General features: G+C 54.3%; 1 protein-coding gene across 7 annotated transcripts in view; it reads right to left on the reverse strand.

Annotated features, from left to right (window-relative positions):
• Nucleotides 1-3,202: 3,202 nt before the first annotated feature.
• CRHR2 (corticotropin releasing hormone receptor 2) overlaps nt 3,203-25,593 on the reverse strand; it is a 44,463-nt gene continuing 22,072 nt past the window's right edge. For 3 of the 7 annotated variants that reach the window (XM_082397976.1, XM_082397974.1, XM_082397979.1), the window contains 10 exons: nt 17,483-17,568; nt 15,938-16,044; nt 15,428-15,545; nt 13,439-13,592; nt 12,849-12,909; nt 11,347-11,419; nt 6,285-6,370; nt 5,953-6,088; nt 5,483-5,524; nt 3,203-4,288 (listed from right to left, as the gene is read on the reverse strand). In XM_082397976.1, the coding sequence (XP_082254102.1) occupies nt 4,148-4,288; nt 5,483-5,524; nt 5,953-6,088; nt 6,285-6,370; nt 11,347-11,419; nt 12,849-12,909; nt 13,439-13,592; nt 15,428-15,545; nt 15,938-16,044; nt 17,483-17,568 (1,004 nt within the window). In that variant the 3' untranslated portion in view covers nt 3,203-4,147. Of the gene's footprint in view, nt 4,289-5,482; nt 5,525-5,952; nt 6,089-6,284; nt 6,371-11,346; nt 11,420-12,848; nt 12,910-13,438; nt 13,593-15,427; nt 15,546-15,937; nt 16,048-17,482; nt 17,569-25,593 lie in introns of all 7 variants that reach the window. The other 4 variants (XM_082397975.1, XM_082397973.1, XM_082397978.1 and 1 more) reach the window with 2 other exon arrangements.

Here is a 25,593-nt window from a genome sequence, read left to right on the forward strand (position 1 = left end):
TGATTGACCCCTTTTCCCCACGAGGACAGACAGAAACGGACACTGAGAAATCCACCCGGGGAGAGATGCAGAGCACCGATCTTTTTCCTGTTTTTACCTTGTACTGTTTGGGAGCTGTTTCTTCTCAACTAGATTTTGAGTTTCTTGAAACGGGAACCTTGTCTTATTTAGAGTGTTATTTCCATACTGGGCACACAGTGGTGCCCCGTAAATGGGGAATGACTGACTGATGGACATGTGTGTGTCTCGTGTCTGGGTCTACCTCTGTGCGTCCCTAGGGGTCTGTGTCCACCTGGGCCCCCCTCTGTGGCCCCAGGGGTGTCTGCCGCCATGCCTGTGAGCCTCTGTGTGTGTCTCCTTCTCTATGTAAGTCCACGTGCTGGCGGTCAGTTTCTGCATCTTAACTCCACCTTAAGTCCCTTTTCTGTTCTCCTGCTAGTTACATCTCCTCCACAGGAAACCAGGTCTAGAGGCTTCAGCCTCGCTGGGTAGCACCTTACACGGACCCTCCCAGCGGGGAAATGTCAGACTTGTGTTTCACTTCCCACCATCACCTGCCATGCTTGCTGACATATGTGTCGTTTATGGGCTCATACCCCAGCAGGCACTCTGTAGCCCGACTCTGATGATGAGCTGGGGGTGGCAGCCGTGCTGGGGACAGGGCTCTTTCCATGGTCTCTCGCTGGCAGTGGAGCCGGAAGGCTGGTGTGAGGACTACCCTTGTGGTCTCAAGTCTCCCCCAGCTTTATAAATCAGGGGGCTGAAAGGGTTAAACAGGAGAGCCTAAGGGCACAGGGGTCTGGGAACTTGCCTGCTAAAGAGGAGAGTCTGTTAATGAGGCCACTTTCCAGGAAGGCCAGCAGGCCAGGGGCTGTCTACACTGAAGCAGACGCTAATGAGCGGGCTTGGCTGCGAGGAACAGGGGCCGAATGAGGTTAATGAGTGTAGGACCCTAATGGCTGTGAGGGCCTAATGGCTCTGGTGGCATTTCAAAGCCAGAGCTCAGCGGGGCCGTGACCAGGGGCCCCGGTGATGAGGGGATGCATGGTCAGCACAGGGCCGAGGAGGGGCCTCTCCCAACTTCAGAGGGAGCAGGTCAAACTGCTCCCTTTTGCTAGCCCTGCTGCACGAGGGTTAGCGACTTTGGGGCGCTCCAGGGAGCAGGCCCGTGGGGTAATGAGTGGCCAGGACTTGGCGCTGAGGCCGTGCGGAGGCCTGAGTTCTCTGCGCTGCTCCAGTTAGCACTCAGCTCCTCCGGCTGCAGGGCTCTCCAAGTGGCCTATTGGGGCCGAGCCATTTGCAAGAGCCCCCGATGATGCTAATGGAAGCGGCCATCGTGTTGCCTCTGAGGGTGAAGGAAGACTTTCCAAGACCCGCAAGGGTTCTGTATCCAGGGGACGCACTAAGTCAGGGCGCCCCACCCCTCTCAGACGCACAGGGGTGAAACGGCGCCGCGTATCTCACACGTGCACCGCCCGGCCCAAGCGCCAGAGGGCACCCAGGTGCCCCGGGTGAACCACAAAAGGAGCTAGTTCTCCAGACAACAAAGCCCTTGGCAAGTCTGAGTTTTTCATTTCATTTTTCCCAGCCAAATTTGAAGAGGACTTCATCAAGTGGCCAGCTGACAGATCATTTGTAATGATAAATCACTATGCAATTTTGGGCACGCATCTCAGAAGGAGTTCAGAGAATTGGGTGACATCTCCTTATTTGTGTGAAAGGCTTCTCAGCATGTAGAGCTATAAAAATGGAAAAAGAAAATGATGCTGAATCCTGATTCATCCATAGATTCACAAATAATTAATTTATCTGTTTCACTAAGATGTGTTTTCAGTATTTTCCTTTTTAGGTTTAACAATTTTCCTTTCAGTATTTTCCTTTTTAGGTTTAACAATTACTTATAAAAATTTTTAGTATCTATGTTGTTTTAATCAACTGTACATTATATTTTATATCAAAAATTAGTTGTAGGGCTTCCCTGGTGGCGCAGTGGTTGAGAATCTGCCTGCCAATGCAGGGGACACGGGTTCGAGCCCTGGTCTGGGAGGATCCCACATGCCGCGGAGCGGCTGGGCTCGTGAGCCACAACTGCTGAGCCTGCGCGTCTGGAGCCTGTGTTCCGCAACGGGAGAGGCCGCGATGGTGAGAGGCCCGCGCACCGCGATGAAGAGTGGCCCCCGCTTGCCGCAACTAGAGAAAGCCCTCGCACAGAAATGAAGACCCAACACAGCCATAAATAATAAAATAAATAAACCCAAAAGTTAAAAAAAAAAAAAAAAAAAGAAAAAAAATTAGTTGTAATAACTCAATCCAGATGACTTTCTAAAAAACTCTTAGAATCTTTGGTCACAGGAAATTATTTCAATTCCGATTTCTAAATATATATTTGTGGCAGAGAAGTATGATAGGTTGAGCGATAAAAATCTTGCAACCGTAAAAAATGCTGCAGTAGCAAAAACAATTCTGTAGGGGGAATGGAATGAAAATATAGGTTCAAAGAGAAAAGGAACAACCTAAAATTTCCAACTGTTAAAGAAGAGCAGGTTGTGGGTTTTGTTTTTTTGTTTTTAAATAGATGAGAGTATCAAATCACTGCTGTGTCTGGATTTCATAAGATGTACTTTAAAGGGTCATGGCAGTTTTATTTTAAAATGTAAATATTTACCAAATGCCAGAAATCACATCCCTCACAAGTTTTAAAACTTATGTGAAAAATATTAGATGTCAACTTAAAAATGTGCAAGATGGGATACATAATTTTTAAAAAATGGGGGAGGCGGCATACCTAGAGCAAAAGCCCTTTTGAACCCCAGTCTGACAGCTCCTCCGGCCCCCTGCCTCCCACCTTCTCCTGGAGGGAAGGGCGGATAGAGGCCAAGATGGAGATGGCCCTGGTTGTGGCTCCCAGAGACTGCAGTGGGGGGGCGGGGAGCTGCTCTACATTTCCCTCCAGATTCCAGAACAGGAATGGGCCATGGCCTGCTAGGGGAGCTGGGCCTCTCCTTCACGCTGAATTAAACTGCCTTCAGCTGGGGAGGAGGGGCAGCTATTGGCCCGGGCAAACGATAAGGGACAGACCTGCAGGCACAGGTGGAGAGGGAGAACCGGCCCCAGGCCAGGGCGAGAGTCTTTGCAAATGATGATGGGCCCAGCCCAGCATCCTTGGCCCACAGCACGCCTTCAAACCTGAGGGGAGGCCGCATTTCCACAGAGGCACAGTTTATTTCACAGACAGTGGAGATGTTGTTTCTGAAGGGGAGGCTGAAGCCCAGGCTCAGGTGTGGGCTGAGGGATTAGTTCCAGTCACCTAAGACGTACTTTGGTTTCTGCTATTTCTACCCTACTCCTTCTCCCAGCCTGTCGTCCCCCAGGCGTCTCCTCCCCGTTTCGTCCTACACCATGTATCTGGTTGGTCTAAGCGTGTACGGCTGCCCTGGCAACGTCTTCCTCCCCACCTGCCCCTCCCCAAGGCCCTGAATCGGTGGACTGGGCTGAGAAGAGGGCTCTCAGCAAAGGAGGCAGCATCCTTCCAAGGGTCCAAGGGGCAGGAGGATGGGGTGTAGGTGAGGCTTCTCTAAGTGAGAGTCCCTGGGACGAAGCCAGTGGAATGAATCTTACTCCAGCTGCTGTGCCTCCCTCCAACTGCAGAGGGCGCCACAGAACTTAGAGGCAGAAGGCAGGGGGTGGGACCAACCATCACCCGCCGCTGGTGGGAAGACCCTTGCCGTGAGTGGGGCAAAGGAGCCCCAGGTCTGTCATGAACTAGCTGTGTGACTTGGGGAGCCCCTCCCTGGCTCTGGGCCTCAGTTTCCTCATCTGTGAACAGGGCGACAGTGAGGATCCAGCCAGAGAGGCTGGTGTGGGCAATGCCTGAAGACCTGTGACCCGCTCTCCTCCGGGGGTTCCCGTGACTTCTCGGCTCAGCTCCCTCTCGCACTGAGACTTGGGGTCCAGCCGGCCCTGGTTCCCGGGAGCCCCTCATGCTGCTGCATAGCCTCCCTCCTGCCAGCCTGGAGAGCTGGTCTCCCCCCTCCCTCTGCCCCCGTCAGAGCCTGCGCAGCCAGGAGAACCCAGAGAAAGGTGCTGGAGGAGGATGGGGAGGCCGCCCCGATGGTGGAGTGATGGGCGAGGTGAGGGTACGGAGGGCTCATACAGCGGCCATCTGCTTGATGCTGTGGAAGCTGATCCGCGTGGGGGACGTGGGGATGGACACGGCCCGGGCCACGGGGACTCGGAGGGAGTGATGGTCCTGCCAGCGGTGCCACTTCTTCCTCACAGCCGAGCGCACCTGCGGGGGAGGAGGAGCTCAGCTGGGCCTGTGGAGGCCAATCCTGGGTCCCGGCCAGTCCCCTCCCCTGCTCCCTGCCCCTTGCAGGGCCATCAAGGGAGGCTGGGATGGCCCCCCTGACTGCCACCCTCACATCCAGGGACCGGCTGTTTCCAAAAGCACGGTCCTTCTCACCTCCTCTGCAGCCCTGACCTCCTCTACCTCCTGAAAGACCTGCATTGCTTACCACAGCACGCAGCTGAGATGGAGATCTAGTCATTTCAAGACCTGCCCGTCACTGGTGCTGTTCTATTCTCATTTGTATTGCAGTGGAAGAATTTTTTCTGCAAACTGGATCATGTCTCCCACATGCTAGCCTGACACACGGTTGAACAGAATAACTGTTCCATAAGCATTCATTGTTTGCTTGCTTTAGTGGCTCCTTCTCTCCCTGCCCTCCAGCACATGCCGGTCTCCACTGTTGGACTTTCCTATCTGGGGTCTGCTTTAATTGACAGAGACCCAGGCATGCAGACCCCACCATTGCCCTGTGCACGGGCAGGTGAAGAGGCCTCAGGATGGCACTGGCATTCGTCTGGGGTGTTTGGAAGCTCTCGGGCCCTGGGAGGGTGTCTGCTCTTTGCCCCAGCACCCACTGCGTGTCCTCACCCGCCACAAGCCTGAGTGAACATCTCCCCCAAGTCCGCCGCGCTGGGATTCTGGGCCTCGTAAGCTAACCAAGCTTCACCAGAGCCTTGCTCCCTGGAGCCCACCCAAAGGCGTGTGGACTTCTCTGCGGCGGTAGGGGACAGGAAGGGATGCGCTGGTGCCTTTCTGCTCCCTGGGTCCATAAAGGCCTGGAGGCACGGCTCACACCTGACTTGCTCCTGGAAAGCGCTCTCCTGTCATCACCTGTGTCCTGGCCTCCTTCTTCTGTGAGCCCCTGTGGCCTGGGCTCCTGCCCACCCAGCTCTCCGCGTGCAACGGGGAGAATCGGTATATCGTTTCTGACCTGCAGAGTCAACCTTCTAAACTGGCTGGAGTCCCTCAGGCAGGATTCCTGGCTCCCCAAAGCTGGGTGGTTTCTCCACACTTCCCCTCCCTTCTCCAGAGCAGAGTTGAGCAGAACCAGGGACGCCCAAAAGGCTGGGGGGCTCCCCTTGAACTTCCCTGGAGTGGGGTCTGAGGACAGGCCTCCCGGGCCTGGTGTCATACCTCTCCATTGAAGAAACAGTAGAAGACAGACACAAAGAAACCCTGGGAAGGAAGAGGGAGAGGTCAGTGACCTGCTCAGGGAGCCACTCTGCCTGGGGGGTCGGCGGGTGGAGCGGGGACAGGATGACTGGGGGAACACTCTGACTCAGGACCCCGGAGGCTCAGAGCTGGGTAGGCGCCCCCATCGTGGAGCAGGTGTACCGGGGTCCTCCACGAGTGACAGGCTGCCATGAGTCCTCAGAGCAGGGGCTGGGCCTGCAGGAGGTGCAGGCTAGGGTGACCCTGACCCAGTCGGGGGTGGGCCCACCTGGGCCCTGGCGTGGGAGTGACGGGGCCAGGGCCTGGGTTCAGGGTGTGCACGTGCTTGTATTTCAGTGCATACGAACTGAACCATGCCAGCGAGGGCACGGGTGCCTGAGCACGCCAGGTCAGGGGCGCTCCCTGTGGCCGCATCCCACTACGTGCCCCACCTGGAACGACTGCAGGAAGGAGTTGAAATAGATGAACACGATCTGTGACAGCTCGTCCTCCCCAGGGTTGACGAAGAAGAGCATGTAGGTGATGCCCAGAAGGGGCAAGAGAACCAGGGTGGCCTTCACCGCCTTCCTGGGGAGGGGGGGAAGGGTGACAAGACCCATCTGAGCCCCGGAGGCAGGTGGGGCCTCACTCGCTGGCATTTCTTCTGGGAGCCTGAGCGAGGGCCCTGGGTGAGGACTCAGAGGGCCCTGCCCAGAGGCAGGGGAATGGCCCAGATGGCCTCCTCATTCCTCCCCTGCTGAGGGTCAAGGCACCCATCACTCACCTGTACTGGATCGTCTCCGATGTGGTGGATGCTCGTAACTTTGTCATTAGGATCCTGACGATGTTGAACAGAAATACAAAATTGATCTGGAGGGACAGGGGGCAGAGAGGGAAAAAGGAAGGACCACGAGGTGGGGATGAGCGGAGAGACAGCCGCCTCCCCTGTAACCCACTGAGAATCCACGTCCCACCCCACTCACCCCAGCACCTGCCTGGGGTCCCAAGGCCTCTGCTCCTCCCTCACCGGGGCAGGCAGGTACCCCACTTGCCGGGTCCCCTGTCACCTGAGGGCTCCAGAGCCTGCTTCTCCACACCCTAACCCGAGGGAGGAAAAGCAGCCTTGGAGGGCACAAAGGTCAAGGGCACAAAGGTCACTCCTTCCTGAGGCACCCAGAGCTCTGCCCCGCCCGCCCCCCGCTGCTGCAGGGACCCCACTTGTCAACTGAGGGTCTCCCTGAGGCCCTTTGGACAGAGGACAGCCCTGCCCTGGTGGAGCAGACCCGGCCAGATGGAGTGATTAATAACTCGGTTGCTGGGAGGAGTGATTAATCTCTCACCATTCATCCCCTGCACCCAGGAAATCTCTAGATTCTTCGCAGACACGCCTGAGGCAATGGAGATGAACAGGCTGCTGGGCTGACTCCAGCAGCTGGCTCCTGGAAGGGCCTCATTTATCTTCATTCTGGGCCTTCTCTCAGCATCGGAGCCTGCCGCTCCCAGCCTCTCCCCGGGACCTGCCCGTGTGGCCTCCCGGGGCAGCCCTGTGCTGCATGGGGTCTCTGTGGGTGTGCAAGTGTCCTGTTAACCCGTGTCGGCTTGTCTGTGTGCCCGTGTGCTGCCCTCTCAATGCTCCCCGTGGGTCTGTGCTCTGTGCTTGTGTGTTTGCCTTGGTGCGTTCCTGTGTGAGTGTGGACCTGGGGACACGGACACACCTGTGTCTCTCTTCATCCATCTCCAAGTGCGAGTAGACAGGAAAGTGAGTGTTGTATGCCTAACACCCTGGGGATCTCTCACAGGAGAGTACCCATGGGTCAGAAGGAGATACATATTAGCCCAGGGGTGTCTGCTGGCTCACGTGTGTGCACATGTCTGAGTATGTGCGTGTGTTTATGCACACACACACACACCCCTCCCAAGTACTGGTCCTGAGACTCCGTCATTTCTGGAGCCTCCTAAGTTCTGAGGCTTGGGGACACAGGCAGACATCACGGGACACACGTCCCTGTGGCCTCTAGATCGCTCCTAAGCTTGAGGATGCTCTGGGGCCCTGGGGGGGCTCCCTCCTCAGCCACGGCCTGCTGCTCCAGTGACCACAGTGGCACAGCGTGGTGAACCCAGGGTGAGGGGTGGTGGAAGCGTTCAGCCAGGGCTGCCCACGGCCTGCCACGCCTTGCTTCCTCTTAAGGCCTATCTAATTTCCAGCTCCTGGGTTTCTGGTCTTTTCCCTTGGATCATGAGGTCACTTTAACACATAGGCCGATCCTAATTTTCTCATACAAGTGATACAAAATACTTGACCTTTTCTGATTCTTCATGACTTCTGTGAGAACAGAGGTTGTTGGAGTCAAAATATATTCTCATTTCTTCCACATTTCCCTGCATTAAATCTTACTCACTAATCGTCCATAAACCCACTAACCAATTCACTCAGTTATCCACCCACTCTTATCCATCTATCCATCCACCCATTAATCCATCCATCCATCCAAATATTACTCAACCATCCATTCATTATTTTATCTACCCACTCACCCACTTATTTAACGTGTAACATCCATCCATCCATCCATCCACCTAAATATCTACTCAACATTCCATTCATCAGTTTATCTACCCACCCACCCACTCACCCACTTACTCAACAGGTAACGTACATACATCCACTAACCAGCCAACCACCCATCCATCTAGTCAACAAGCAATTGCTGAGCACCTCTGGGCTAGAGGGCGCTGTTCCATGTGCTGAGGCAAGAGCAGGGACAGGGGCTGGTGTGGAGGGTCTGGGAGACAAGGCCTTGTTCCCTCTGCTCACCCTAGGCAGGAGTTGGTCATGCTGCTCTCACCCCACCTCAGGCTGGTCTGTGCAGCCCCAAAGTCACTCTTTCCTTAGGAGCTTCGTTCCCAGCCTCCCCCTTTACAACATCTTCTCCACCTCACTTCACTGCAGGCACCTTCCTCCTCCCTTCCCCAGGGAGCCACTGACACCGCCCTCCCACCTGGTTTCCAAACCCTCCCTGTCTGCGCATGTGCAGAGGTGGGCAGGGAGGGAGGAAGGAGGACTGACATCTCTTCCTCCTTGGCTTCAGACACGGTTCCTCCTGTCCTTTAAACCCAGGCTGGGAGAGGTAGACCCAGCCCTTGGGGGTGTCCTCCGCTCCCCTCCAGCTCTGGGTATTGGGGTGCTGCCATCACATCTCAGCTCCCTCTCCCCACCTCTCCCAGCCTCAGCTTCCTGTAGCGCACATTCACCAAGTCCAGCGACATAGCTAGCCTGCTTGCCCACCTGGATCTGTGGAGCCTGGTGAGTCTCAAAGGCCCAAGTCCTGAGTCCTACTGCGTTCAGGGCCCTGGCTGGGCCGCAGAGAAAGCCCAGACAACTCACATCCCTGCTCACAAGGCCCCTGGACACCAGGGTTCTCCCACTAGAGTATGCACATCAAAGGCGCTTGTTCCAAATGCAGCTCTTGGACACACCCCAGAGATTCTCAGTGGCAGGTGGAGGCCCTGGGAGCTGCATTTGGAACAGGGGCAGCCGGGATATTGCTGGGGAAGACGCCACCCATGGAACAAAGAGCCAAGGCTTTCACCGGACAGACCTCATGTGCCACACATCATTCACCTGTAGCTGCAGGGGACAGTTCTCAGCTTGGGGCTTTCTCTGGTGCCAGGGGAGCTAGCTCAGCCTGAAAACGGGGAGAGGGGAGCTGGAAATGTGGGGATTCAAGGTCCCCAGGACAACCTCCACTGATGGGGCATGAAGCGTATGGGAAAGTAACCCAGCTTCCTGACCAGGGGTCAGTTCTGAGACTCTTCTACGTATTGCCCCAGAGAAGCCTGCTCATCTCTTAACCTTTATTGGTTTCCTCCCTTCCTTGTCTTCTACTCCCACCCCTCGTTGTGTTTCCGGGGACCACATCCCACATGAACATCTGGCGCCAAGTCCTTGTCGCATGGCTCTAATTCCAGCTATTCCAATTGGCATCTGTGTGGCCTTGGACAAATTACTTAATTAACCTTTCTGAGCTCTGCTTCCTTGTCCGTCCAGTGGGGATAGCCACGGAGCCTGTCTGGGAAGGTTGACACAGGTTCAAATACTCATGGAAAGCACTGAGCTCATGCCTTTCCCACGCCAACAACAGTGACAACAGCCTCCTGCAAACCCAGCCAGCCAACTCACTTCCCAGAACCCAGAAATGAGCACGGGTCTCTCAGACAGCTGTGGACCGCTGGGGGAGGCCAGGGGTGGCAGGGTATCCAAAGGAAAGGATGGCGGGATCCAGTCTCAGCTCAGCTAGCTATTAGTGATGACCTTGGGCAGCTGTTTCATCTCCCAGGTTCTTAATCTGTGAAACGGGGAGCACCATCCCTACTTCCAGGCATTGAGGATGTGAGGATTGGAAGTAATAAAGACAGAGCTTCTGGAAGGGCTGAGCTTGGAAACTGGAAGCCCTGTCCATGCATATAGCTGGGTGTGGGCCGGGTCCAAAGGGAAAGACAAGCACGGGGCTCTTGGTGAGGGTGGAACCGGAGAAGGGGGCATGGAGAGGAGGCGGGAGTTGGGTATTGTCACTGGGCCTTCCAAGCCTGTCCCCCTTCTCTGTTCATTTCCTCACTGCTGTCCAGCATCTTTGCAGAGGGGGCTCGCTTCCCACCCAAGCCAGCCTTCCTTGGCTGAGTCCCAGGCTCATCAGAAGCCCTCTCCCTCCAGGATGGGCTCTCAGCAGCTGGCAGGGAGGGGATGGGTCTCATGGGGTTTCCGTTCACACTGGTGGAGAGGGGAATCAGTGACTCATTGCATCTAGGACTCCAAGGACAATGATTCCCCCCTCTGACTGCTGACAAGGACTGGCTTCTATCTCTGAAATGAATGGAGCCCTGATGGTGGAATTTCAGGCAGTGGGTAAAAAAACCTTCCTAGTCATCTCCGGTTCGTATACATCAAGGACACTCCAAAGATGGGGGGTCAAATGAATCCCTGAGGAAGTTACAAAAGGGAGGAGAGTAAGGAAATAAAAAGAGATAAAGAGTCATTGTCTCCATGGTAGACCAAAGAAACCCCCATTAGGCACCTGCTGTGTGCAAGAGCGGGGTCGTGCTCCCTCTCAAGCTTCCCACAGGGAGCAGGTGGCCCTTTAAGGAAGGTGGTACATACAGGAGCCTGAAATTAACAAGCCTGAAATAAGTCTTACATAAGTGCCAATTTCTTATGGTGCTTTTTTTGTATGTCTTTTTTTTTTTTTTATATGATATATAATGGGTTCGTTTTTCTTGCAGAATGCAGCCTCTACTTAAACTCTACCTTAATTAAAGCTCGTTGTGGTTTAGAGACAGGGCGGCAATTATACCTTAGATGTTAATACATTTGGCAAAGGGCGGGGAGCTGGATTAAGGAATAATTGCTCATTACACTTCATTCGTCCCACTGCTCCAGGCTGGGGGCGGTGGGCTGGGCCCTGGAGGGGGTCGCTGCAGGTAGAAGGAGATGTAGGTCTGGGCTGAACAGAATCCCGCGGACCCTTCTCTTGCCACCAGCTGCCCCCTTGCCTGGCTTGTACCTGGCAAGGGGATGTCAGATGTCGGAGGCACTAGAAATCTGCCAGTCAGATTTTCTCCGCCCAGAGAAAGAACCTGAGGGCCAGAGAGGGGAGGGGGCCGCATCAGGGCATGGAGCGTGAGGAAGGGAGAGCCGGGAGCGGGATTCCAGGCAGCGGGGTAGTGCATACAGACTGCGTGCGGTGGGGGGGGGCGATCCAGACCCTGTCCCTCCCCAGCATCTCTGCTGGGTGGGTCCTCTGCTGTCCTCCTGGTGCCCAGCCCTGTCCCACTTCCCACTGAGGACCTACCAAGAGCACGAGGATGATAGGGCCCTGGTAGATGTAGTCCACCAGGTCGCCGGGCTCCTTGCCAAACCAGCACCTGCAAAGATGGAGTGGCTGTAAGTGGCCTGCTGAACCACAGCCCGGGGACCACTGCAGCCTCGGGGCCAAGGTCCTCTGCCTCGACTCTTTCTGAGATCCAATCTCCATGGCTGCTCCTTCCCCCGAAGCCTGGGTGGACAGCTGACCACCCTGGCTCATACCTGGGCTGCCTTTTGCCCTACATGGAGGGTCTGGTCTCCCCAGGCAGACTGAGGCAGGCCCTGGGTCTCCTCCTCCTCCTCCTTGCTCACTCACCCCATCCCAGGATGCTGGGCCCAGGGCTGGACATGCAGGAGGCTCATGAATGGAGAGCTGGGCTCCCCCTCGCTGGCCAGGGCCCAACCGCCTGTACCACCTGTTCCCGCATTGCTTGGAACCCGCCTCTCCTTGTGCCAGGCACTCAGACGCACAAAGAGCCTTCTCCTAGCCCGATCCCTGGCCTCATTCACCCAGGGAAGGAAGCTTGCTGCTATTAGAGGCTTGGTTATTCTTTGGGGATGCTGGGGGTGAAGAAGCTTCAGGGTCTGGGGGAAGGGCTGGCCCAGGACCCAGTCTGGCTCTGCCAGCAACTCCTACTGGACCTCAGAAAGGGCCCCACAGACTTTAGGAAATTCTGTGTCTTCTGCAACTTCAGAGGTCAGCCAGTACACATTGCCTCAGGTAGGATTCTCCCCTGCAGCCTCCCAGCACTGTTTTTTTTTTTTCTTTGCTTGAACACCCCCTTTGATGGAAAGCTCACTACCTCTCAAAGCAGCCCTCTCACTCCTGGGCAGCTTTTATCGTTAGGAGCTCTTCCTAATGTTGAGCTCTTAGAACCCACGCCATTCCTGCCCCCTGCTCCCAAATCCCATCCGTTCTCTCCATCCTCAGAGACCCCTTGAATATTTGTATACAGAGACTGACGTTCCTGTCCCCCCTTTTCTCAGCTGGTGGCACCCAACTTCCCCGCCGTTCCCTGGCTGACCTGCAGGCAGAATTGCCATCATCTGGGCTGAGGCTGAGTATTTCAAAGTCTCTAGTGCAGAGAGGGTCCCAGCGTGGAACACTGCACCCCAGGAAGAGACTGGGATGCCAGAATAAAACAAGCTTCCACTGGCCTGGCCCGGGCATCTGTGAGAGGCTCAATGCCACAGTTGGAGGTGCTCTGAGCTGAAAGCCTGGAGCCAGACTTGCCGCATCCAACTCCAGGAGGAGGCCTTACCAAAGGCTAAGGGGGTCGTGCATTGGGTGCTTAAAGGAACCACGATTCCTAACTCAATTCAACAAAAGTGACTTGACACCTATCGCATAAGTACCTCTGGATGCCAAGGAAATTTTCTCAATTTAAGGACAATGGAAAAGTGAACTGTCCTGGCGTGGCTGCAATTCTTGCCCCGTGGCTGACCTAACATCCCTCTGAGCCCCACGGCTGGCCTGTCCTTACTTACTGTTCATTCTCATAGTAGAGTTTGCCAATGGCCCAGGCAATGATGATGGGGCAGGGGACGCCTGAAAGAAGGACAGACACAGCTGCAGTGGACAGACAGATGGTCAGGAGCCCCTCTTGTAGAACACAGTGTGGGGGGGACCACAAAGGGCTAGGATCTTGTTTCCAATTATCTAACGGCAGGCCATCCATGACCTTGAGGGGCCCTGTCCCTAGACTCCTGCCCCCATCCCTCCCTCACTCTCAGCCATCCCCTCCAAGCAGGTCAGAGAGATGAGGGGACAGCGTGATTTTCTGAGATATTTTTGATAGAGAAGTGGAGCTGGCCAGCTTTTCTTTTGAAGCCAGAGACAAAGGCCTTTGGATTGGCCATTCCAGGCAAGAAGAGGAAGGCTATTTGTGGACTGTCCTTTCAGAGGGACTATTTGCTTCTTCCTCTCCAGCATGGAGGGGAGTGGCTGCATCCTCGGACTGTCCTGGGGATGGTAGACAGGAATGTGGTCCCATCCTTGGACCCAAGATGAAGGGAGGTGACCCTGTCAGCAGTACCCTCTCCCCACTAGACCCTGCAGGTCCCCCCAGGACCCTCACACCATCCAATGAAGAGGAAGAGCCGCTTGCGCAGGCGATCGGTGGAGTAGGTCATGACGATGGCCGTGTGCAGGTAGCAGCCCTCCACGAACATCCAGAAGAAGTTAGTCACCACGAAGTAGTTGAAGCTGGTGGTGATGCAGCGGCACCAGACCTGCACGGGGCAGGCAGCAGTCAGTGGCTGCCTGGGGCCAAGGCCTAAGTGCACAGCTTGGGCGCTGAGGGGAGGTCGTTTGAGCTGGGTCATGGACATGGCATTAAACGCCCTCGAATCTCATTCTGGGACGCTTCATCCTTTCTCTTTCACTTTTTCAAAAAGTGCCAGGCTCCCCTGGTCCCAGGGGGTCTGACTTCTCCCCAGTGTTTTCTAATCTCCTTTTTCATAAAAGAAAGAGGGAGTCTGGCTCTGAGCTTTCTGCAGGGAGAGGCTAGAATCGAACAGCACTGTCGTGTTTCACCGTCACTTTTTTTTGAGGGTCACCTTCAATTCACAGCGAGTCAGACTGGCTTCCATTTCGGGATGGACTATGAAATTTCATGTAGAAAAAATTTAGTGAGTCAATTAAAAGACAATTGTTACTGAACTAGTACAGGGTCTGTGAAGGTGAGCTGCAGCGGTGGAGGTGATCCTCCCAAATCTCTGGGTTTAGGAGATTCTGGGCTTAGTGTGATCACTGCCGTCTCTGGAGGGAGACTTCCTTACACCGGGACCTCTGGCAACTGGCCATACCTCTCTGAACCTCACTGTGCTGCAGAGAAAAGAATAATCCCATCTTTCAAGTTGGTTCAAGAAGATGGAGGTGGCAAAGGCAGGTGCCAAGAAATCAATGTTGGTGCCATTTGCCTTCTCAGCTGAGGGGAATTTGTCCCTGTCCCTCTGAGCAGGGCTACTACCCCTCCCTCAGGGGACAAGCCTGCCCAGAGCCACCGTGGGTCACGGCCAGGTCTGGCCTCAGGCCAGAGCTCTTCTCAGCTGACCCTACCTGGCCATATTTCCCAGGGCACCCTCAGAGCTGAGGATGTGGGGATTGGTGGTTAGAGGAGCCCTGTGATGGGGAGCGGACTGTCCCCTTGGACAGCTCAGCGCCACTCTGTCCGGCTCTAACAGCCGGGCTGTCAGATAATCAATCAGCTGAGCTGATCACAGCCTCCGTGACTTTCCTCCATGGTCCCAGCCCTGATCTTGGGCCCCATGCGGCCATCTGTCTCCTCTGTTCTGAGAAAGTCCTGCTGAGGTGGAATGCGAAAGATCCCCTCCTCCCAATCTTGTTTTTTCTCCAAGTTAACGATGCCTTGTCAGTACAAGCCAACAATGGGCTGCAGGGCACCCCAAACTGACTGAATTCCCTTGGTGCTGAGGCAGGGCTCAACATGGGGCCAAGTGAAGCGTCAAACCAGGCTGGGTGTGTGCTCAGGTCTAGCCATCCAAAGACCATGTATTGAGTAGTCTCTAATGGTGGGCCAAAGAGCTCTGTGCACGGCTCCACTCTGGGCTCTGGTTTTATGACTTGGACACAGTACAACAGTGGTTGACACAAATCCACTGTGGGCAGCTAACGGGCTGGCCTGCTCAAGATCCTGGTGGCCCAGATGTAGAGGCATCATTACAGCGTCATCTAACCTCCCTGAGCCTCAGTTTCCATGTCTGTATAATGGGGGCGAAATCCCTACAGGTCTCTCATTGGAATGAATTGATCTAAAGCTTAATAGAGGTTAATTTCAGCCTCCTTTTCTCTAAGGAATCTTTGGGAGGTGCTGAAGTCACAAGATGGAGAGTGGAACAGGATAAACCAAAGTCTGGTGTCAGGTTTGTGCCGCTCCCCAGACCCTGGCCTGGAGCCCCATTCCCCCACCCCTGGCTCTGGAAGGACAATGATTGGGTGCAGGTGAGCTCAGGTTCGGGTCTGCACGCGAGGACTGGGCAAGAGAGATGGGGGCCCCCAGAGCCCAGAGCCCCCCACGTCTGGCCCCAAACCTCTCCCCAGAGACCTCATTGCTCTCATGCACTTCATGGTCGATGAGCTGCAGCAGGAACCACATGACATTTCGCAGGATAAATGTGGTGATGAGGTTCCAGTGAATCACGTTCCGCAGACAGCGGATGCTCCTGTGGGAGGACCAGGTCAGGGGTCAGCCGGGACAGGCTGCACCTGGGCTCAGAGCTCAGTTGGGGCAGGGGTCAGGGGTCAGCTGGGGTCATGGGTCAGCTGGGCCTGCGCCCCCTGCCACCCCCTCCTCAGGCGAGGGAGAGACTCAGCCTGGGGTGAAGGCAGGGCTGCACCAGGAGCCAAATTCCCATTCGTGGTGACCACGGTTGGGTCTCCCAGAGCTGGCTCCCTTTCTGCCTCCTGCATGCCTGCCAGCGGTCAGTGCCCAGGCACCTCCCCAAGCCCCCTTTGTCCGTTGGCTCCAGGGACCCCGGAGAGGAGCTGAGAATGGGAGAGGTGAAGGGGGGTGCCGTGGGAGGGCAGAGAAAAAGCAGGGGCAGGGTGGACTCACCGCAGGGCCAGGAAAATCAGGAAGGCAGCCACGAGGGCTGCCACAGACACGCAGTGGCCCAGGTAGTTGACAATGAGCGCGACGCGGTAGTGCAGGTCATACTTCCTCTGCTGGACAGACAGACAGACACACGGGCAGACAGAGGCCTGGGGCATGTGGAGGGTGACCCAGGCACTCTAGCAATGGTCACCCTGTGCGTCCTGACCCTGGGGGCAGAAGAGGCTCCAAGTGTCACCACCACACCTGGCACCCAGAGCTCTCTCCTGTCGGCCCTGCGTGGCTCTTGGTATAAATGGCTGTGGTCAGATGTCCCCTGTGCAACTGGAGGGCAGATTTGAGCACAATGTATTCTGAGTTATGCCAGAGATGTGGGTATGTAGATTCTATTTTCTTTTTAATTCTGGAGTGGGAGTTGCTACACCTGTGTTTCATCTCAGCTCACACCCTAATGGGCTGAGCAACTGAGGGTGCATTGATTTATATCTCTGGGACTCAGTTTTGATATCTGTACAATGGAGCCAACCCGTCCTCCTGTCTCAGAAGCAGCGACCTATGGCAGGTCTGGGGGTGCCTTGGGATCAGTCTGCCCCGGGTGCAGCAGTGAGGGGGTACCTTATCTGTAGACATTTTAAGAGCAATATTAAGACCAAATAAAATCAGTCCGCTTTTTACTATCACCACATGCTGGCAATTCTTAACAGAGGCAATGATAAAATACTCCTTCCTGCCAGGGCAGACTATCCCGCCACCCTATACCCACTTTGGTTTGCCACTGCTCAGAGGGGTTGTGAGATGAAGAGGTGAGGGCAGAGGGCAGGAGGGGACCTCTTTCTCTCCTTTATGACCCGTCCCACTTGTCATTCTTGTGGCCCTCACTGCAGACCCCCTTTGGCTCACATTTTGTAGAATCACTTTCTCAGGGCAGACAAGTGTTTTTCCTCTGAACTTGGACTTCTTTTGGGGAAAAGTTTCAGCCCCACTGGGGGCTGTAATGGGCAAAAGAGGAGAGGGATGGGGGTGGGATGTATCATTTGGGGTCAGGAATGAGGCGAAGCTTCAAGAGGAAGGAGGTTGGCACTGCAGATAACACGGAATCCAGCACCAGAGCAAGGGGGGCTGGTGAGGTCTGAGTGGGACCCAGCTTCCCGTGGGGACTGCCCTTCTGGAGGCTGCACTTGTTTCCATGTGGAGTCATAGAATCAGAATGCCAGATGGGGAAACTGAGGCCCAGAGGAGGAAGGAAGTCACACTGCCTGTTAGATGTTGGGGCAGTGGTTACAGGGTCATCCCCTTCTTGTGTCATGTGCCACCTTGCTGGTGTCCTCTGCCAGCTGAGCTCTCCTGAAGGTGGGCCTCCACGCCCCTTCTCTACCCCACCACAATGTCACTGAGCACAGGGCAGGACATAGGGTGAGGGCAAGAGGTGCAAGAAAGGGGTGGGTGGGTGACACAGGACTGGTTCTGCCACCCGTGGCATCCTCTGTGCTCAATCTGAGTCCTACTACCTGTACAGGACCAGGGGTGAGGCAGGTGGGAGCCACTCACCTTATCATCCAAAATGGGCTCACACTGTGAGTAGTTGATCCGTGAGGCCCAGGTCCCATTCTCCAAGCACTCTCGGTAGGCATTCCCTACAAAAGATGCACCAAGAGGCGGGTCACTCCCCTCCTCAAGAACATTCCCTGGCTCCCTGGTGCCCACAGGATAAGGTCCCTATGTCTCAGCCTCTCTAGGCCGGGATACACGTCTGAACGTTCACGTGAAAGTCATTCATGTGAAAAGTGCACAAAAGCCTTACCACTCATGGTAGCTAAAAGGCATGATAAAACCCATTTTTGATACAATTTTTGACTAGCATTTTGTACACTTCCTTTAATTTTGTTTGAAACTGAACCCCACGGTGAGCCCTGGGATGTGGCTGAAGATTCACTGCTTTCAGCATGCCGAAGAGTTTCCATCCTAATCGCAATCATTTTATGCTCATGAGATCCATACTTTTCCCACCAGTATTGGCACTTCCACTTTCACCATAGTCACTATTTATACAGCAGGTGTTTGCCTTGTACCAGGTCCTCTTCTAACTGCTTTGTTTACACTCGTCCATTCAATCCTTAGGCAACCCCATGGAGTAGGTACTGAGATTAACCCATTTTACAGATGAGAAAACTGAGGCACAGGGAGATCAAGCAGCTCGCCAAGGATACAAAGATGAGAAGATTCAAACCCAGAAGGTCTGGCTTCAAGATTTATGTTCCTAACCCCTAGGCTACTGAGTAGCGGTACAGGAATGACAGCAATATGGGGAAACAGGACTGTGCTGCTGACCTTGAGCTGCGGCTGCCTCGGAGACCACCATGTGATCTCTAAATGTTTGAGAACCTGGCTCTGTGTTAAAGTTGGAATGTGATGTGGGAAAAGACATTTCAGAGCATCAGTGTCTGAGGTACTGAAGTGAGGGTTTTATTGATGGGGGACGTACGAAGTTCAAGGAAGGCGCATATTTTCTTTAAATTCTAGCTTGACTGTCAAGATCTAGCTCCTAAGCCACGCTCCCCAGGTAGCCCACCATCACTTCCAGCCAGAGGAATGCCTAACACCTGATAACTCCAAAGCCCTCTGCCAGCCTCTGCTCTGCATTTCACTGTCTTATGTACCCTACCTCCCCCGCTTACTTAAAAATTCTAAACGATCTATTGTTTGGGGATAATTTGTACCAGCGTTCTGCTCTCTGGCTAATGGGCAGTTGTTTGTGGATTTTTCTTTTGGGCTTACATTAGAATCACAATATAAAGCTAATTTTAAAAAAATAGCTCACAGAGCACAGAGTCACAGAGCCGAAGGGGGAACTTTAGATTGTTTTTGGAAGCAATGAGTTCTAAAATAATTAAGTTACTTTAAAAATCCACTTCCGCTGAGGTAACAGTGAGTTAAAAGCAATGGAGTTATGAAGGAGCACTTGCAGAAGAGCAGAAACAATGGGGGAGATTCTATTAGCCTAATTGTTTTTTAATTTGGTGCTCTGAGCTTATAGATTTTTCAAATTTGGGATTTTTACTGGCCTATTCATGCCTCCTGGGCCTGTCACCTATCAGCGAGGCCTGCCTCTGGCAGGTCCCTGGCCCAAGTGTGAGTCAGTCAGGCCAATGCTGGTCTGACACCGACTCTGACCCCAATGTGAGGACACTAGCTCCTAGCCCCTGACCATGGCACCCAATTCCCCACTTGGGTTTTCTCCCTCTACAGGATTGTTTTACTACAGGTTGTATGTTAAGAGAAAGAAAGAAACGTTGTGTGTTAAGACAATTTGATGCATAGGGTCAGTGATGTTACTGAACTTAAGGACAGAGTATGGGGTGAAGCCAACGGGACCAATGTAAAGGCATTTTGGGAGGGTGGGTGATTTTGTAAAATGAACAGTCCCTCCCTGATGGGGATTTAGAGTCCTTCTCAACAGGCCTGTGTGAGGTGAGACAGATCCTGATCCTGCCTATGGTTCAAAGGGCAGAAAAATTTATCTTCTGTGAATGTGTTCCTAGATGTTATCTAGCTTTTCTGAAGTCAATGCTAAGTTCCTTCCTCCAGGAAGGCCTCTTTGATTGCTTGCATCTCACGAGTCTCTTTCTCCTGAGCCTCCCAATGCCCCCAACCCTCTCAGTCCTGACAGCCTGAGCCCCACATTCCAGCCCTTGCTCATGACCTGGCCTCAGTTGTACAGGTGGGTGAGTCCGGTGTCTCAGATCAGTGTGGGGCTCCCTGAGGACAAGACCTCAGAATAATCGTCTCCCAAGTATGATATCTTGTGGTGGTACTGACCATGGGGCGGGCTTGCGGAAAGGAGGGGGTCAGGATAGAGATGCTGCAAATCTGAGACCTTTCTGGTCCCTCACATCAATGCCCCTGGGGTACCAAGCTCTGTGGATTCTGTCTCCTCTTTCTTTTTCCGGAGTCCATTCCTCTCCTGCCCACCCTTCCACCCACTCTCTAGTCACCTTGCACTGGCACAACACCCTCCTATCTTGCCTCCTGGCTTCATCTCTTACCCCCCTCGACTCTCTATCCTTTACCCCCACTGCCAGAGTGATCATGCTGATTTCTGAATAAAAGCCATCAGCAGCTTTTTATTGCTCTTGGGAATAAAGTCCAACTTTCTTGGTGTGCTATTCAAGGCCCTTGGCACCCGGGCCCCAGCCGAACTTTCCTGACCCATCTCTACCACTCCACATGGCAGTTGACATTTACACCAGCAGGCCTGGCACACACCGAGCTCCGTACTGAACCACCCCTTGAGACACCCTCTACTCATGGACACAGTCCTACAAACTCCTACTTATCTTTTAACCCCAGGCTCTAATGCCACCTCCTCCTGGAGGCTTCCCCAACACCCAAGGTATTAAGTAATCTCTTCTTTTTCCCTCTAAGCACCTCCTCTATGTCTTCCCATCTCTTGAAACATAGGTCTTCACATTCTATTGCCCTTGAACTACAGCCACATATCCATTTCATCTCACAGTCCAGTACACACACACACACCGCTCACATGACTGAATCCAGTTTCACAAAGTGAAATTTATCTTGACCACAGCTATAATATTTTTCTATTACTTTCTAATGAATTATATTTATTCTATATACAAATACTAGTCACAACCCACTAAATTTACTTCACAACCCACTATCGTACAACATAGTTTGAAAAAGAAAAATCTCTTTTAGAGCATTTGCTGTAACTCACTATGAGTCTCATCTCTTTAGAATTGATCCTTCTTTTCTCTGTTACTGAACTTGAGCTCCCTGGGGACAGACAAGTAGGAAGAAACCATATTGGAGTCAACAGATCCCTCCTCAGGAGTGAGCCACTGAGTATACGTGGGCTGAATCAAATTGACTCAGGTCTGTTGAAGCCTTGGAAAGCAGGGTCTGAGATGTGGGATGTAGTGGTGGGAGGGGGCTTCCCTCTGGGGGCCCAGCCATGCCTGGGAATGAGGCTCTGGCTATAGACACTGCGTACCAGGGGACTGGAAGAGAGATGTTCCCAGCACTTCGGGGGAGCTAGCTAATGAGGACACTGAGCCCTCAGGCACAGTCTTGGACAGGAGAAAGTAAGACAGGAAGAGTCCCCCCTGGGAACCACAGGAAGATGGGCACGGAGAGTCTGAGGGCAGATGGTCAGGCCAGACTTGTGGGGATGGATGTAGTGAGGTGGGTGCCTGTTACCACAGCAACACAGGTGCCTCCGCCAAAGATCGATGTCAATGGTGTGCAGTGGAGTCTGCCAGGGTCATTAGGGTCTGGGTGATGCAGGCAAGGTCTTCTCTTCCAGAGCTCTGTGGTCTGGGAAGCCTGGACTCTATCCCCTGCAGCGTGCCAGGACTCTGTCCCCAGAGTGGCCCTGGCCTGTTGAAAGCCCTCATTACAATCTGCTCTGTCCCTTTCAGATGCTGACACTTTGACAAGAGCTTCTGATTTGGGCAGTCACCTGAGAGGTCCAGGAGCCTGGCTGGGAGAAGATGGAAGCCTAAATTCTAGCTGTAGTTTTGTCTCTGGCTGATTAAGTGACCTTGGCTAAGTCCCGTCCCTCTCGGCCTCATTTTCCCCACTCAGAAAAAGTAATGTAAACTGCTTCTCAGTGATGCTATTGGCATCTCAGGTGGGTCAAGTATTTGTTGTGTGGGACTTTTCAATCTGCTAACTGCCAGTAGTACCCTCAAGCCATTGTGACAACCCCAGACATCCATACGTCACTTTTAAGCACTCCCGAGGTTGGCACTTCTATCTCTGATAGTCGAACTGGCAATATATGGGAGATGGGGACCATGAGGGACCATTTTTTGGTGGTGGTTATGAGGGAGAGAGTGCCAGAGACAGGTTGGGCATGGGGATGAGTGGGAATGTGGGGGATGATTGGGAATGTGGTCACTGGCTGCCGGGAAAGAAGATTACAAGAAGTGAGGGTGGGAGGGTGCTGACATGGTGATGGGAAGGGCCAGAAGCAATATTTACTGAAGGGATGAGGTCATGTGCAGGAATGAAACTTTCAGCACCACGGACAGCAAAATGCTACCGCTGCCCACTTCCCACCATGAACGCAGGTGGGGGGGACCTTGGAGAGCGCCTAAGACTTGGCCCTCCCCGCTCTGCCCATTCAGCCCATAGCCCTGGACCCAGGCCAAGAAGGTCAAGATAATCCATGACCCTCTTCAATGCCCGGCTTCATTCCTAGTACCTCCAGGTGCTTCCATGATTGCTCCAGCCCCTGGAGGGTCAGCTGCTCACTTCTCTCAGCTCAGGCTGGGTCGGTATTGTTCTCTCATTGATTTCTGTAAAGGGGTCACGCCTTCCCAGCTAGCTGAGGAGTAGGGGTGGCAAGGCCTAGGTCACCTCTGGCCCTTTCTCAAGGGCTACACAGAGCTGCGCACACAGGGGCTCAGGATGGACCGAGGTGGTGCTGTTGTCTAGGTTACCGGGGAACTCCAAATGAGAATGAGAGGCTCAGGGTGGGCCAAGAGGAGAGTTTGTCACCTTGGATGCCCAGGCTCTGCCAAGCTGCATGGCAAATGCAAAACTGTCCCACGTGCAGGAGCATCTTGAGTCTCACACTCATGCCACGGGCAGGCTGAGCCCCGCTGCCACAACTGCTGACACTGTAAGTCCAGCCCTTGTTGGGTAGGGGTGTCCATCTGAAACAGCAAACCTGTGGTCAGCACCCTCCAGATTCCAGGCAAGAAAGTAAACTGGGAACTGAGTCAGCAGGCATCTCCTTGGGAATTTAAGAGGGCGAGGCAACTTCTCCTTCATTTGGTCTAAAGAGGCCCAAAGAGGGAGACATGTCCAGGGTCACCAGCAATGAAGAGGCAGAAATAGATCTCTCTCCCCCAGGACACACTTTCTCATGGGAGATCCTGGAGTCAGTGTTTCTGGAAGGGAGAGGCTCTCCCTGCTACCCTGTGTTCCAGAAGATGTAGTCAGTTGTGCCACCTCTGCAGTGTCCTAGCCACTTAGTGCCTGGACCCCCAGAGCAGAAAATGCCTAAAGGGCCAGATATGCCACCCTCAGTCCCCTTACTGCTTTTCCCTGCAGTTGGACTACTGCAGACCTAGCTATCTCCTTCCTGTCTGGCTTGGGACCTACACCTTAGGTCACTTTTCTTTTGTGGGAAAAATCTCTACTGCCTGGACTAGGCAGTGATACTGTGGGCATGACTAATTGCTTTTCACCTCCAGTTAAGAGACCATTTGGGGAAACACGGCACAGTCATGGTGCCAACAGCACAGTCTCCCTGAGCTTCCCAAACAGCGTGCGTCTCCCTGAGTTAAGCTTGAACGTTTCCCGTCTTGATCTAATCACCGCACATTGGTGGGGGCAGCTGGAGATGCTCAGCCAAGCTCAGGACCAACCTGCCGGGTTGAGAGATCGGGAATCTGCTATCACCAACCCAGTCATCAGGCTGGGAAGGGCCTCCTCGGGGCCATCTGCTCATGACATCTGGGATGAGAGAAGGGAACTTCTTTCCCATGTCTTCAGTATCGTGTGGACACTGCTCTCCAGACCCCCTTGTCCATTGTGCACCTCCCCAAACCCTCAGCTCTCTATTTCTGAAGGGCTTTTCACCCATGATGCCCCTCCGCCCTTGAGTAGGTGTGGCAGGGGTAAATGTCCACACTTACAGCAGACGGTGGGGAAACTGAGTCAGGGAGGCACAAAGCAGATTCATGGAGACCACAGCGGGCCCACGAAAAAGGGAAGAGGTGTGAGTGGAATGCAGCTCACTGTGTGAGATCCCTGGCCTCCCCAGGGAAGGGGCAAGTGGGAGGAGGTGCCTACCCCTGCTCCAGCCCCCACTGCGCACGGCTCCCTCCTTCCAGCCATGCCTAGCAACGCTCAACCAGCTCGTCGCCATGACGCCAGCCAGCGGAGGGAGGCGGAGGGAAGGGACCCGGCGGCAGAGGCTGCCGTGGGGTGCAGGATGCCAGGGGAAGGGGCCACGACAACCCACCCAGCTCACCGCCCACCCTGTAGAGAAACGGGGGCCCAAAGAGGAGAAAACCCTGCCCAAAGGTGAGACAAGCAGGGTTAGAACTGGCTCCCAACCATCGTTTCTGGGAAGTGACGGGGGTGGGCGAGTGGGGCGGGCGGTGAAGACATCTCTGGCTGGCAGAGTCCTAAGTCCTCCTGTTAACACAGGGGTCTCTGGGGGCCAAGGGGCTGCTTCTCTCCAGAGGCCTTTGGGGATCAGACCCTCTTCGTGTAGACAGACCGTCCCCTCCCAAGACACCACCCAGAGACCACACAGTTTGGTGCCTCTCGGGGACAACAGAAGGCCACACGACCTCAGAAGGACAACCATCCTCGGTGGGAGTGGGACCCTCAAGGACCTGATTCCGGGAGACGCGACTGCTCCTCCTTCCAGACCCTAGGCCTCACTCTCCTCCCCTTGCTGACAATAGCCTAGCTGGGCACGGGGAGCCCTAGGCAGCGCCGTCCCCTAGTCGTGACGGGGCCCCATGAGGTTAGGATGTTTTCTGTGTCCCTCACACAGATAAGGAAATTGAGACTTAGATGGGGTGGACCTGCTCGGCACTCAGTGAGTCAATCGCGGCACAGCCCGGACTTAGGTGAGCTCTCCTGAAGCCGGCTCTGGGCTCTTCCTGCCATCCCTCGCCTCCAGCCCCACCCCTGCAGGAGCTGTGAAAGGAAATTCCGGCCAGACTCTGGGGCACCTGGTTAGAGGTGGGTGAACTGCATTTGCGGTCCTTTGGGGTGGTTCCTGAGAGTCACTGGGGGTGGCGATTTGCCCTGGGGGTTCCAGACCCTTCTGGGGTTGCCAGGGTGTGGGGGGAGTGGGCAGGGAAGGATGCTGCAGCCTCTGACTCAATAGCAGGAGGGAGGGGAGGGGAAGGACAAAGTCAAAGTTTCCAGCCAATCCGGATTCAGATTTAGATGGTACATCCTGAACACCAAGCGGCATCCTTCCAGAGTACTCCAGTCCTACGTCATGACGCTACGGACAAGCAGCTGGGGCTCTAATGCTAGCAGAACCGAGGCCCACGCCCTGGCATTCAAGGCCTCCATGATCCGGCCCTATTCCCTCTCCACCTCTGTTCCCACCCTCCCTTCCACCTGACACATCACTCGCCCAATTTTTCAAGGCCCTGCTCCACAGCACTTCCTCCATGAAGTCTTCCCAACTTGCTTCTCCCTCTTTTTTGGAATCAACCTCCTCCCATGTACTCCTACAGCCTTGGCTGTGCTGTTTCACTTAAGAGCAAATAGCAAAAAGTTCTCTTTAAGAATCTCTCTCTAACACAGGAGCCCCTGGAAGGCTGGGTCAGGTCTTACGCCTCTTTGAAGAGCTTGTTGCTAGTGGAGAAAAGGCAACATACCCACAAACCCAATAAAAGGTGAACCTGGACAGGGAATGGGACATTACGTGGAGGATTCCTGGGGAAGGGGCGAGGGAAAGCAGCGGGTGGCTGCATCTTAGGTCTTCCCTGAGATGAAGGGTCCTTAAGCAGAGGGACAGCTGAGACCCCACTGTTACACTTCTCAGCTGTCTGCGCCCCATGCACGCAGAGGTGGAAAAATGCTAGAGAGTGGGCTGAGAGCTCCCAGAGCCTGCTGAGGCTATTCAGGGCCCTGGCTTTCTGTGGGACCCTGGG

The sequence above is a fragment of the Balaenoptera borealis genome (genome assembly GCF_965194805.1).
Source record: "Balaenoptera borealis genome assembly, chromosome: 7".
Lineage (NCBI taxonomy): Eukaryota > Metazoa > Chordata > Mammalia > Artiodactyla > Balaenopteridae > Balaenoptera > Balaenoptera borealis.